This window comes from Rutilus rutilus (assembly GCF_951802725.1).
Source record: "Rutilus rutilus genome assembly, chromosome: 9".
Classification (NCBI taxonomy): domain Eukaryota; kingdom Metazoa; phylum Chordata; class Actinopteri; order Cypriniformes; family Leuciscidae; genus Rutilus; species Rutilus rutilus.
In genome coordinates, this window is record NC_140223.1 from 23267467 (window position 1) to 23282705 (window position 15239).

General features: G+C 36.9%; 1 protein-coding gene across 1 annotated transcript; it reads right to left on the reverse strand.

Moving 5' to 3' along the window:
• Positions 1–5106: 5106 nt before the first annotated feature.
• LOC311297669 (class A basic helix-loop-helix protein 9) lies at positions 5107–6025 on the reverse strand (the record flags this gene model as incomplete). Its single annotated transcript, XM_084420055.1, has 1 exon — positions 5107–6025. The coding sequence occupies exon 1, from the start codon at positions 5893–5895 to the stop codon at positions 5107–5109; it is 789 nt and encodes a 262-aa protein (XP_084276181.1). The 5' UTR covers positions 5896–6025.
• Between the last annotated feature and the right edge of the window lie 9214 nt (positions 6026–15239).

A 15239-nucleotide genomic window follows, 5' to 3' on the forward strand; every position in this document is an offset into this window, starting at 1 on the left:
CTATATTAGAGTCCACACCAATGGATAACAACATTCTGTTTATTATAAGCGCACAGCAGTATTGTCAACTGCCGCTTTAAATGCTCAAGCTCAGGCTTAAAGTCAGGTGGATTCTGATTGGCTGTCAGTGTTTTTATCATTCTATAACCCTCCTAAAACCAATAAATCTATAACCTATAAATCCTAACCCTACACTTAAACCAAGTTTTTAATGTAGCACGCTACTGTAAGAAAAAACGTTCTGTAAATGATTCCAACAATAGTGTTCCTCTGCATCATTTTCAATGTAGTTGTGGTGTGGACTTCTAATAGAATTATAAGGATTATTAAAACGTTATAGTTCTATATTGTTCTTGGTGTGAACAGGCCTTTAGCAACTCAGAAAATAAATAAACACACCAAAAAAAATAATCCATAAAAATAAGGCCTAATGTATTATGGATTACGGAGCCCCTAAATGGACATGGTGATGAAAAAAAAATAAAAAATTATGGGAGGAAAAAAATTAATTTCAATGCTTTTGCGTTCTCTCGCAAAGGTTTTGCGTTCCCCCGAGAAACTTTTTGTGCAGGCAAAGTTTCTCAGGGGAACGCAAAACAATCGCCTTTTTTTTCCACCTCATATTTTTATCCATTACCATGTCCCTTTAGGGGCTCCGTAGTGTGTGTACTGTACTGGAGGATTAGGGTTAAAAGAAATGTCCGTATACTTAATGGAAAATGTCCTGGCAGAAAATGACCAGTACCATTTTTCTACAGATTGTTTTTCTTACAGTTTATATGCTGACATGAACTTTAGACTTGAGTTGATATTATTTTATAATATTGCCTGTATAATATCTTAATGCAAAAAAAAAAAAAAAAAAAGAGTCTAAAACAACTTCAAAAGAAATCAGCCAAGTAACAAAATGAACACTGCAATAGTATTACAGTAATAATAATAATAGAGGTTATTTTCACTGTAATCGATAAATCAGGAAACGTCAGAACAATGAATGCCATGATTTATCAATCAAAATATAATTATTTTATTTATAAAAAAATAATTGATTCAAGTATCAAATGTAGTGTAATAATATATAATAAGAAGAATATAATAAAATAGATTTTGCATTTACTGATTGCATTTCTTTCTTCTTTCTTTCTTTCTTTCTTTCTTCTAAACGCAAAAGAAGATATTTTGAACAAAGTTTGTTATCCTTTGTTCCACAAACACACACACACACGCACACACATTTCTCAAAAGAAAGTCATACTGTTTCAAAATGACATAAAGGTGAGTGATATATAATAATAATAATAATATGTAATATAATATAATGTAATCATTTAGATGTTAGCAAGCTTTGCAAATCATTTTCAAAGCGATCATCTGGAAATGATAAAGGTTAATGTGGTCAGCAAAGGGTAAGATCTGGGTAGGCAGAACAGGTTGATGGGCATGTCACCTCCTTCTCCTTCTGTCATCCATCTAGCACTGAAAAGTTCTCTCTGCATTTTTTTTTTTTTTTTTTTTTTTTTTTGGTCTTAACCTCAAGGCAATAAATCAAAGAATTAACTATGTGCAGTGTGGGAATAACTGCTGATCTGTCACAGGAGCTCAATGACAAGAGTGACTTTGTGGGAGGTAAAGGAAGGACACACACAAAATATTGCAGCAGAACAGTCTGGGATTTTGTGTCAGGCTCTCACACAAATCTCCTGAATGGCCTCCACAAATGCGTAGAAGGGGAGCTGGAGGGGGGTTGTGAAAAAAAAAAAGAAAAAAAAAAACCCAGCTGAAAATACCTAATATCTCTCCATGGACACGCCACAGCCTTGTTCAGTTATCTCTCTCTATTCAACCATGCATTATTTTTGGAGAAAATTTCAAATTAAGTTAGACCTTGTGCCAGAACTGCAGTCAATGGCATTGAAAATACCTTTTGATTTTTAGGTGACCTCATCTCCCAACTGATTTTCCTTGATGCTTGTAATGTATTGTTAGCTTTCAAAAAAGGTCCCCCATGGTTACACTCTATTTTGATGGTCCACTTTAGACATAAAGAACTTAGCAATTACATTCGGTGTTGTTCAATTCAGTGGTTGCTCAGTAATTTGATTATGAATTGTTTCGCGGGGGGTGGTACACTTCAGGTTTAAGGGGTTAATGCATTCTTGTCTGACCCCAAACTTTTGAGCTGTAATGTGTGTGGGAAGAGGCAAATCATATAGAACAGTGAAATTGCTCACAGTAACCATCTTGCTTATACACTCAGCTGGCATCTCACAGGAGATAGATCACATTAGCTCCACTGACTTCACCACAGCAAATTGCTGCTCATTTGCATAAAGTAAAACATTTCTGAACTTTGTTGTGTCGTTGAACATGATCACAGGCGCTGTCGCTCATGTCCTTAGAAATAAACTCCTGTTCTGCAAAATAAACATAGCTGCAAATCCCTATCTTCCCTATATTTCCATTCAAGCAGTTTCTTAGCAGTGTCACATGGGTCATTTTCCTACTCTTGGGCTCATTAGACCAGATTGGACGAAACCGCCTCCTCTGTACAAGACAGTGATCATCTCCACTGTCACTGTGCAATCTGTCATTTAGCTGGCTAGCGGTTAGTCTTTGCCCAATCCATCAGGGAATGTGTGCGCTCCAATGTCAGCTGGACTCTGAAAAACGAGACTCGCTGCTCACAGGGTTGTTTATGCGCCGCTGGAATCATCGGTCTTGTGTGCCGTAGTAGCTGGCTTTTGTTAGCCTTAAACTGTTTATGCTCGCATTGACATGCTGTATTAGTCATTTGCAACGTCTGAAAGAAGGTGCTGAGAGAACAGACCTAAAACGAATTCATGGCAGAGACATGAACATATTCCACACTCGCATTTGATGGAATGATAATAAGCTTTAGACGTGTGGGGGAAAAATAAATGTTAACTGTGCTGATGGATTTTATGGGATTCAAGTGTGAAGGCTTAATACAAGTTAATGGTATAACTGAGGCATTGGTAATGGATTTTTGGGAAGGGGAAAGATAAAGGTCAAAGGAATAGTTTGTGTTCACCTCGTAGGCAGCGCTCAAACCTCATTGCTGTTTGTGTACATTCAAATAGATGTAACAGGACACGCTTTCACATCAGGTTTCATATTAATCACAGCAAATAACCTATTTTTTGTTCCAGATCAGAAAATGACATGAGGCTGAGTAAATTCTAACAGTTTTTTGATCCATCAATAGGTTAAGAGTTCAGCAAGACTAACCCAAAATCTACAAGTTAACTGGGTTTGTATTCTGCTAAAAAAAACTTTTTAGATAAGAAAACATCTGATAAATTCAGTTTTGACATTGCAACTGGTCTTGTATGTAATTGCTGCCCTCAAGTGGCCATTTTGTGCAACGACTATGTAAAAAAAAAAACATAGTAACCTTCAGCCTGCAAGTCAAAAAAAGGACAGATTTCATACATTCCCACAATCCTTCCTTGCAATTTGAACCTGTTATTAGTTCAATCTGACTGAACTTGAGCTCTTCTGACTCAAATGGCAAAGCTTTTGAAATGAAGTTTGGCTGCTAGTTCTGTCAATAACGAGAGAAGTGTCTCACATCATGTGATGGGGCGGAGAGGAACAGAATCTGACAAAGTTCCAAGGACAGGACGAGCTCAAGAGACACAGCTGAGTCATATCTGCCTTGAGGGAGCGCTGAGCTCCTCCCTGTTCCTGTTCCCCCATCTTACTGGAATCAACTCCCTCAATCAGTCCTGAGGGGGGAGAACCTCCTGAGACAGACTATCACTTCCCCCTTTCTGCTGGAATAAGTTCTCTATTAAATACATTACTTTTTTTTTTAAGACACTATTGCTCATTTGCAAATCTCAAATGGTTAAAAAAGGACTTTTGATAACACTTAATGAGTTAATAGCCCTGCCATGGCCTAAGGAAACTGGGATTGGCTCCACCCCATGACCCTAGAATAAGGTCGTATAAGGAATAGAGAGAATAAGGAGATCTGTTTTGCTGCTGAACGGCATAAATTGTCTTTAAAGTCAAATTTCTATTTGCTTATAATAAGTATTCTTTGCAAAGACGGACAACAAATCCTATTAGAATAATTACAGAACATTTTACAATAGAAACCTGATTGTGACACGTAGTAATCATTCAGTCATCAGTAATAAAGCTTTATACTCATTTATTTTAGGCTTCACATTTATACCATTTTGAATCTGTATTTTCATTAGATATAAGACTTGCTGTCATTTTCCATATTCAAACCATTGATTGCCTGCAGCCACTTTGTTCAACAGTAAATTTGGAAAGGTTTGCAATAATTCCAACTAATTCACTAGCAGAACTCCTGCTTGACTTAAGCAATAATTGATGTTGACAGCAATTATGCATGTGTCAGATGTTTTAACACTTCACAAGGAATTTTGCAGATTAACCAGTTTTGCTCTACCACCCACAAGAATTTCAAACTGCATTACTACCACTTTTGACTTTTCTACACACTGTAGTAATGCATGACATATGGAATCCACTATCACCTCAAAGTACTAAATAAATAAAACAGGTAATAAGAATAACTTTAAAGAAATACTCACATAACATAGAGGCGCAATTATGAGAAATAAAGTTTATGAAATAAAATCATGATTAGATATCACTGTAGAAATAATGTGAATCTGATTGAATGTTCTCATGGTTTAATCAAAATGAATCGGATTGCACTTAATACTTTATATCTCATTGGTAGTACATGAATTGCATTACATTTACATTTAAAAGATACTTGTACTTTTAAGGACAGTGGTTTGAAAAGAGCCAGTGTCAGTTTAATAAGCTGCTTTATTTGAGGGTTTGAGCATATGACAAAAACAAAAGGTGGTAACAAAATCTTGAAGCCAGCCTAAATAATTCAATTTCGTTTTGTGACACATTTTTCTTTTTTAATATTATTTACAATATACAATAAACTAAAAGACCATTTTTACCAGGCATTTGCTGTAATATACAGTATATTGTCTAACCTGAGAAATGTATCCAAATACACTCTTAATCTACACTATTATATTAAAACATTTCTAATGCTTTTCAACATAACTAGCATAAGAAAAGTTAGTGCATACTGAGAAACTGCTGGTATCCATGACATTGAAGGTAACTCAGCTGCAGAGCCAGAGACGGGTTAGCAGAATCTGCATAAGTTTCCATGTGGTTCTGATGACAGGTGACCCTTGTCCCATGTTGATATCCAGGTCCTCCACTGTAGCAATCACTGCTTGGGTCCTCCCAGTGGTGACTAAAGTGTCCCTGACTGTTGGTTGCGCAGTGGTTGTAGTGTTGAGATGGTGTCGAGTTTGATGAGTCCTGATACATCTCTGTGGAGACTGTGAGCTCCGGCTGACGGGGAATGTAGTTATCCATCGGTTCCTGGAAAGTTCCGGTCTTCCTAGACAGGGAACTGTTCTCTCCTGGCTGCCGGTAGCACTCCATATGGGTACACGGAGGTGCGTGTGGTTCTGTGGCTGAATGTGTCCTCAGATACAAAGACAAAGTTGAAATGTGGTGGATGGCACGGCGGAGCGTGGAGATCTTGGACAGGCGCTTTCCGCTAAGATCATGTTTGAGGACAGTGCGCAATGCATTGAAGGCCTGGTTGTAGTCCAGGATGCGCTTCCGTTCTCGGACGTTGGCAGCGACTCTCCGTGCTTTGGACCGCTTGGGCCGAGTACGGCTCTTAACTGCTTTGACGTCCTCCGCGTCACTTGGGCCGGATGACATTGAGCGCTCTGAACAAAGCTTTCCGGGGCTTTCGTCTTCACAGTCGTCATCCTGACCAAAAGGACAATCTTCCGTCTCATCCTCTGAAACTTCAGATTCTGTACTGGTGCTGCCCAAACTCATTGTTGTTGACTTTTGTCTACTTCAAAACACAAATCTTGGCTTTGGTATGAGAGATGAGATCTCTTACGGTCCGTGTGAACTACAAACAGTTCTTTTTGCAAAACATCCACATGTTGAAATCTTCTCCTCACCTACCAGTTCAGATCTGTCAGTCTCAGAGAGGGTGAGAGGGGTTTTTAAACGCAATCTGTAGATGTGTCACGTGAGCAAAGGTGTATTCTGTGTTTACAAGTGCCCTCCAGGCAAGCATACACATCAGTCAACAGGCTTTGACACACCTCCTCAACACACAGGATCTGATCTTTCCAACTGTGCCATGCCGAAAACAAGGAATGACAATTGCAGAGTTGACAGATGCACGTAACTGCGGTGTGTGAAAATGAAGCGCTTTATATTTGTTTTTGACGCTTTGACAGTTAAGTATTGATATTGCAGACATGATTCTTCCTTGTAAATATTATGGAATCACAGTTCATTAATTATTTATTGTAAAATGCAAAAACATCTCTCAGAGTGATACACTCTTAAAAATAAAGGTTATTTATTGGCATATAGTTCCCTGAGGAAACTTTAACATCCGTATAAGCTTTCCATTGCACAAAAGTTTCTTTATATATATATATATATATATATATATATATATATATAAAAAGGTTCTTCGGATTATTAAAATGTTCTTCACACTAAGACAAAATATCTTTTCAAAAGGTTCTTTGGAGATCCCAAAATGGTTCTTCTATGGCATCCCTGTGAAAACCTCCTTTTGGAACCTTAATTTTTATTATCCATTAATAAAAAATGAATGAATGACACTGGGGTGTGCAAATTAAGACAAAATATTTGGGAGAACTACATCTTTAGGAAAAAGGGTTCTAAAAAGAACAAGATGGCGTTTTTTCAGTTTGCAACTTTACCATTTAAAAGTTAAAGGTATAGTGGAGGATTTTCCCGAATTTTAGAAAAGAACCGCCCTCTCCACTTTTTGAAAAAATGCACATGCGCAACACTCTACCTGCTCCCGAGAGGGAACGCCTATTAAACGTGTGCACGAGAGAGCATGCACGAGCTAATCATAGCTTACATTAAATTTTACTAGCAGTGATTTTAAATGGATTTCTCCAAATAGCATGCCAAACTTTACCTGTCAAGTAGAAACTTCGCGACTGAGGCATCAGTGGGAAGCCCAACCTGTGTTTTGAGCGCACGCCATCGTGTGAATCGTGTGCACGAGCACGTACGACGGCCTTACGTAAACATATCACCAGAATGATTGACACTTAGGAGGACCAATAGTCTTGATGATCCACCCGGAAAAAGAAAATCCTCCTCTATACCTTTAAAATCTAGAGAGTGTGTTGACAGTTTGTGTGGTTGAGCTCGAGAAAACCAGTCAAAAGAAAAAAAAAAATTGACAGTTTTACAGATTTTAAAAACAAAAGGGCGGTTATAAAGAACCCTAATCCCCAACACAAAGAACCATTTCAGCATTCTTCAATAGAAAATGGTTCTACATAGAACTACAATTACAACAAGTAAAGAACCTCTGCAGAAGACTGTAACTATGAGTGCTGAGAAGCCTGTAGTATAGAATTCCCAATTCTGAACCATTCAAACACCGATCATTCATAATGCATAAATGACAACAGAGTAAAATAATTTCATTGCTAGTTTTCCTTCACCTTTATCCAGATAGATTGTCTAAGCCGTGTCCTGGGTGTTGAGAGAAAAATGGGAACATTTATGACAAATTACAGCTTTATCAGATAAGCCTCTTTTACCAATTTGCCTTTACACCTCTTCTCTGCCAGAGGGATGGAAAAACACTTATCATGTGTCACATAAACTCTGTATCTCTGATAAATCTAATGTGCGCTTCCTACGGGCAAGAACAGACAGTAGCCACCTCACTTCAAAGCTGGGGAAAAGGAACACAGATAATTTACAATTATTACCTGTGATGACTGTGAGTTAAGGGCTTTGGTGCTGTTGCCTTTTTATTCTCACTCGCAAACGGCTTGTGTATCCCCTACTTGAACTCTCGGGTTTGTTCTGTTTGCACTGAAAGTGGATAATAGTGTGAAATATTAATTAACTGATTCAGTATTTTGAGCCATCCATTTTAAAACCATCCAACTTTTTGATCCCTACCAAATTTTTTCTATTTAGATGCATTGACATTTTAATTTACAGTCCCACTCAGTGAGGAATATTGCACAAATGAATCCACAGGTTCGATGCTAATTAACTAGTACAAAGTCACAATCAAATGAAGAAGCCACTAGACAGACCGGTCATAATGGCAAAAGCGTTCCATCTTCTCATGGGCTGTGCCTATTTTACAGTCAACAAGCCTCCAGTCAAACCAATGGCTCAAGAATGCCATCTAACAGCTAAGATCATATCAGCAGTGGGTGGTGGTGCAATAACCTTTAAACTAGAAATAAGGCACCATTTCGGACATTGCTTCCTTCCTGACCAGCTTTTACTGCCTAGTTATGACTTCAGCCATCTAGGTTTATGGGTTTGACTGTCATTTTACAAACAATACAATAGATTAGCTCATATTATACCAAAACTACTGTGATAAAGTCATTTTCCAACCAAGTTTTTAATGTAGCACAATATTAGCAGAACAATTACCTGTACCAGGTCTATTCAAACATTCATCAAGACCGATCTTATTGCACCTTAATCTGCATTGTTAAATTGTAAAAAAAAAAAAAAACAGACAAAAAGCACCTGAAGTTATACAAACCCTTAGTTGCTGAGAGGGGTTAGTCATTTAACTACTGTATAACTGTAAAACTACTGTTTTTGGCCAATAGATGTGTTGACTTGATGCCCCTCATGGGCGTTGGGTGTTTTCCAGATACGCAGTGAAAGGCAAATCGGTTTTTGTTAGTGGAAAATATAGTTGCTTAAGTAGGAATTACAACATCCTCTTCCTTTTCTTGTTGTGCAATTATAATCCAAAATGCAGGTTTGTTTAAACACAGGGCTCTGTATTGTGTCATACTGCATTTGCTCTATAATTTGAAATTAGTTGTAAAATGCCACAACCTTTGCATGTTAATTATAGGCTGCTTTGGGATTTTACAGTCGAACAGGAATAAAATCAATGAGAATTTGGGTGTTGGACAGCGCTGTTGACCTGGTAAACATAATAACACTTTTGGGTAAAAACACCAAGGTTTAGTAAAGACGAAAACAGGACTGCCACAGCCAGACAGAGGGAGCGTGGGAATGTCAGTGTAATTGTTTTTGCCGCTTTTTCTCAGTGGTTATGAGAGAAAAAATTAGGGGTCATGAACACAGAAAGGAGAGACTGATGTATTTGGTAATTAAGGGGTTTGTTTGCAAGGTTTGGGAACTAAAACACTTAAAATAACCGGATTTTTTTTTGCAGGTACTACTAAAAATAACAATCACAGACCTTTTACCTAGATCTAAAATGCTTATTGAATTAAAAAAGTTACATTTCATCAATGTCCACTTTTTCTCCCGATATCTAAACTGTCAGCCAAAAAGTCATTTATAAATGGTAACTGCTGATGGTCGAGTCAAAGGTTAAAGAGCACCCTTGAGCTGGACACTTAACCTGAACTGCCCCTCAAAACAATAAGAATGGATTCCCAGCTCATCAAATCCATTATTAGCAAAGCAGGTTGGGCAAAATTCAGAACTGAATTGAGAATGCCTTTTAAATTGATTTTGAAATAAGTTAGCAAACAGGACACAGAATATAATTTAAACATAAGGAAGTACAATATATTAACTGTATGGCTGTAATAACTATAAAAGCAAAGTCTGAATGCTGGCATGCATGACAGAAAAAAAAGACCTGATATTTTAAGGTTTAAAGACTTTGTCCAGGAAGACGAACGGATGGACAGATAGATAAATACTTTTTAGCCATCATCCGTACGGAATTTCCTTTAATCCTAAAACACAACACAATGCAATGCAAAATTCAAAATACGAGTGAAACACCTGTGAAAAATCAATACATTCATATTAATTGCCTTTTTTTTAAGAGTGGGTTGTCTGATTCAACTCAAGCAAAAAAATAAATAAATAAATAAATACACTCAAATTAAAAAAGGAGACTGTAGTGAAGCAGTATTTGCACCAGGTCACAAAATAAATGTGTGTTTCATTTTCTCTACGACCTTGAATTTATATTTAGTCAGTTGTTCCACTCCATGACTCTGACTCTCTGCACTCCACAACCAGCAGTGTGTGATTCATTTGTAATGGAAACATTTGCACACTTAAAACACCTACTGCCCCAGACTAACTGATGTAGTCCAACACATAAACACTGGTGATTTACAAGAATTGTTGGCAGATTAATTGTCTTGTACTGAACTTCAAGCATACTCCTAAAACCCATCCCCATTGGGTGTTTTTTTTTTTTTTTTTTTTTTTTTGACGAATGGTTAGACACTAGTAATTATCAGTCGCCATGTATAAATCAAGGTCCTTTTAGATAGCCGTACACTTGCTGGGAGAACTAGAGATAGCTCGGCCATAACTGTGAATTGTCTAAAGATTTGTAAATCTTAAGTCTGAAGTTAGATAATGAGAAGCTGCTTTCTGGCAGTTATTAGAAGTCAGTGACACAGTTATTTGGATACATGGTTTTAAAGGGGTGGTGAGGCTTGAGAAGTATGCAGGGAAATTAGAGGTCCACGTGGAAAACATGAATTTGTTACAACATTCTTTGGAAAAATGTTTTAGCTGTATGTCACTGTAGGCTACTGGCCACTAATGCTTTAATGAAAGTGCTAGTATTTGTGCTATTCTATTTTTTTATTTGTTCACGCCTTTCACAACCAGTGTTGATAATATACACTGTTAAAGAAAAAAACATGAAAACAACTGGGAAAAACTGAAGCTAAGCTAAATAAATACATGACTCCATGAAGGTATTATACAAATTTAATAGTAAAGCAGCTTTAACCCCCAGGTGCTCTTCGGTCACTTTTGACCAGAAACTTTTCTGTTTTGAATTGTTTTTTAAATCACAGCTTCATCGGAATGGTAAGAAACTTGGTGACTTTTATGGCATTTGGAATGTGAACACACAAAAAAATTGAGGACATGATTCGAGCAGGCTAAGTGGTCGTAAATAAAATGACCGACCATATAGGAAATTAATGGGAAATCGACAAAAACACAAAAATTCTATCGCCCGCGATGCAGAAAAAAAGTAATCCGCAATGAAGGGGTGAAACTCTAAAACATCAATAGTGCAAAACAGACCCACCCACTCACACACACACATACTGTATACAATTATAAACAAAAATGCAGGCATCTAGTGGTAACACCATGAAATGACATGTTTTATTTTATTTTCTCTCAACAGATGGCGCTAATCTGACTTCAAAAATTGGATTTTAAAGGCCTAGTCAATAGCAAGCGGCAACATTCTAATCTGAAAAATGAAGCCTACCCGGAAGTGCGAAAAACTGCAATACATCGAAAATCTGCTAGGGGGAGGTCCCAAAAGGGAGCAAATGTCCATAGACCACCATGTTAAAATGTCCGTTTTCACAGCATAAATTCATGTTTTTACAGGTTGGTCCCATGGACTTTTATTGTATTTTTCGATAGGTTCCGAGTGCCTGACAACTGTGAGGGGGGTGAATTTTTTTCTAACTCATTAGTTTAGATCGTATTTAGATATAAAATGTATGACAAATAAGGGCCTGGTTAACTTTTATTGACAGCTTGATTGACAGCTGATAACGAGCATAGGCTGCTCCAAGGAGAATGACAACATAAGAAGCGCCATTTTTTAATATACAGTTGCAATATAATACTACTGTTTTTGTATCATGAAATGTAGTTTTAAGAGTTTTTCAGGCGAGAATGTAGTTGTTTAAAGCTCAAATCTGTGGTTTATTTATAAAGATTTATGAAAATTGTATCCAGGTTGTGAGATCCAGACGATCACCGGGCGCTCGGCGCGAATGTACCCCGTCTGGAACAGCCTTTCCTCGGCTAGTCGTTCTGACATTTGCCGCTGACTCTGGCGTCTCTGTAGTGGTTAAACATGAGATATAATTCGTCTTGTGTAGATCTAACGGGCGATTTTTGGTCTCGTGAATCTATCATTTGTTCCCTGGCCAATCGTTTTGGCTGAGGGGAAGTTTCATAACTTTATAAGCTATTTAACTTTACCGTTGTATGGTTAGAGAGCGCTGACTTTGTATGTTTGACTGAATTGTTTGCTTTATTTGTATAGCTTCTTGGTACCATTTACTCATACTTTTATAATGGCTAATATTGATAAAACTGAAGTTTAACAAAAAGAGACTGGGTTGAGTTTTGTCATTTTAAATTTTAATACAACGAAGATGATCTGTATAATGTTGTTTACTGCAACATCTGTTGTTTAGTACAAATAGACATATTGCCTGGACCATATTAAAATGTTTAATATTTTTATATTATATTTAAACGAAAAGAGGCAGGTTTGTGTTTTATATTTCGTTTTGTTAGGCAAACGTTTTATGCAGTGAATATAATCAATACGCGTTGCCTGAACCACGTTTGTGTGGCTATAATGTTTAAGATTTCTTTAAATGAAAACGAAAAGAGTTAGTATGGTGTTTTATAACATATTTCGTTGCCTAAAATATACATACAAAGATAACCGGAGTAGCAGAGCGAGCTGAGTGACGCGCGCTGTTCTGTACTTGGAATAACCGGACTCGCGTCCTTTACCCATATATGGATTGGCCAGAAGGTGGGCGGGGTTAGGATTTCCCAAGATTTTCCAAGATGGCGCCGCCCATACCCCCCATAAACGGCTTCAAAACCGTTCTTCAGAAAGTCTATGGGTGACGTCACAGACGCTTTGTCCATATTTTTTACAGTCTATGGTCTATAGTCTTCATCAACAACACGCGCTTTTGCACCACCTGCTGTTGGGGTTGACTAACAGCAGATGGAGAGTATGCTCGGTAATCTACTGCTTTTCCTGCAGTTCCTGGATGTCAATGTTGAATTTACTGTCGAATTTGAACCACTGAATTTGTGGAAGCGAATTTGCAAAGCGAAATAAAATGGACCGAAAAATGCCTGTTGAATATTATAGGTTGTATTTTTAAACAGTTTGAATATTTTGGAAGTGAAATATGAAAGGTGAATATGGATTATTGAGTTTTTAATAATAAAAATATGTTTGAAATGTTTACAATTGAAATATTCACAGCTTGTTGAATTTCAGCCCATAAAAATGCAAGCCCTAAAAATACAATGCATTAAAATGCAAGCATGGTTAATGCAATGCCTATTTTTTTCAAGTAGTGCAATTCAACTGGCTTTTTTGTTTCAAAAAACATTTGACATTATTTTACTTCCATACTAGTCTCTATATTAATCTGAAATGAAATACTGCATTAAAGGGTTAGTTCACCCAAAACTTCTGTCAGTAATTACTCACCCTCATGTTGTTCCAACCCCGTAAGACTTTTGCTCATCTTCGGAACACAAATTAAGATATTTTTGATGAAATCTGAGAGAGCTACTAATACTCTAATGAGAGTTATTTGACATGTAGTTGCAAAAGTAAAACCAAATACTACAACTAAGATAACTAAAAATAAGATAAGAGTCAAAATCTGCAAGGGGTTATAATGAAACAACAGGTTTAAAAAGTGTTGTTTTTTTCACTATTATTTACAACAGAATCTGCATTTTCATGGGTTTTAATAAAATATTTTTGTTATAAGAGACAATAAAAAACAACTTTGTGCATTAAAACCACTCCTTTCATGGTAAAATTTTTTTTACTTGATTCTCAAAAGTCAACGAATTTGCGACAGCCGAATGTAAAAAATTGTCAAAAAAATGTCAGTCTCTGATTAACATGTAATTTATTTAAGCCACAAAATAAACTTTATCCCGTAAAACAAGTATAATAATACGCAAACACATTTTGAACGTCTCTCCAGCATGTTTTATGATTACTCAAAACTCAAACATGGTTCACCCCTCACGCACATTATCACGTCCGTCAAAAACTTAGCCTGGCAGTCGTTTGGACTATATTCGAACTAAAAACATCGCCATAAACACACTCATGGGCATCAATCACTTCACTGAATAATTGCTGGCTAAGAAATAAATAAGTATTACCTTAAGATCCATCTGTTTTCAAATCCACATCATTTGAATAACACAACATCGATGTCTGTCAAAAAATAACGTACACAATACACTGTAGTATTTACGAGAAGCAGAGATTGAGGGAGTGCACACATTTCCTGGAAAACCCACATTACTGGAGTCTTCGCTTTCCGAGAAGAGGGTGAAAATTGTGGCCTGAGCGGCTTCAACATGCTGTCTGTCAGAGACAATACATAACACACACAAGTATTAATTTGTTCTTCACTCGCTGAAATTGAATCGGACTGATCGGGGAACTGAGTGAAATACTTCACACTGCATGCTAATGAGAATAAACGCCAATCCAATTGAAAAACTTCGCTGGGTTAGTGAACATCATTCAACGAGTTGGTTTTGACAGACATTTTTATGCACGAACTACACATTCTGATTCTGACATTCCTGATTTGAATATTTTCAGTCTTATTCTTGACTCTTTTTTTTTTTTTTTTTTTACGAATTTTGGCAATAGATGAACTGTTAAATGGTTGATCTTGAGACGACTCCCTGTAGTCATCCAATTTTACTCATATGCTAATGTAATATATTATAAACTTGACGTGATTTTTATAAAATGTAGTTTGACCACTATCTTCTCAGTTGTGTAAAAGACTAAAAGGCAATTATCAAAGTTTGATCAAATGTAGTTTTACTTTTACATGATTTGTTGCATTTAATTAGATCTTGGAAGATTTTGACTCATAAATAAATAAATAAATAAAATAAACTGACATCTAAACTAGAAAGCTCAGAAAAAGCTAAAACTAAACTGAAAATTTAAATTAAATCCTAAACTATAACCCTGCCCACAACTACCTGCAAGTCTATCTGGAGGACCAGGGCTTGAAACAAATGCATTTACAACATTTCATCCGCTCATATGCATTCCTGAAGCTTTAAGAAACATCACAATCGTTCTTTTACATTACAGTACAATAATTTCAGGGGGTTCCCAAACTATATTCTACAATCGCTGCAGGCGCATGTAACAGTGCAATGGAAATGTCTGGGACCTCCTTGGCCCTTCATTGAAGCCCTTGTAAAAGAGTACAGCAGTACATTGTTGACACATGCCTCTTGATCTGCACTCACCCTTGTAAGTTGGCATGGTTGCCTGAGGTTTGATGAGGTTGTGTTAGAGATGGGTGTTGTGTCTTGTCAGG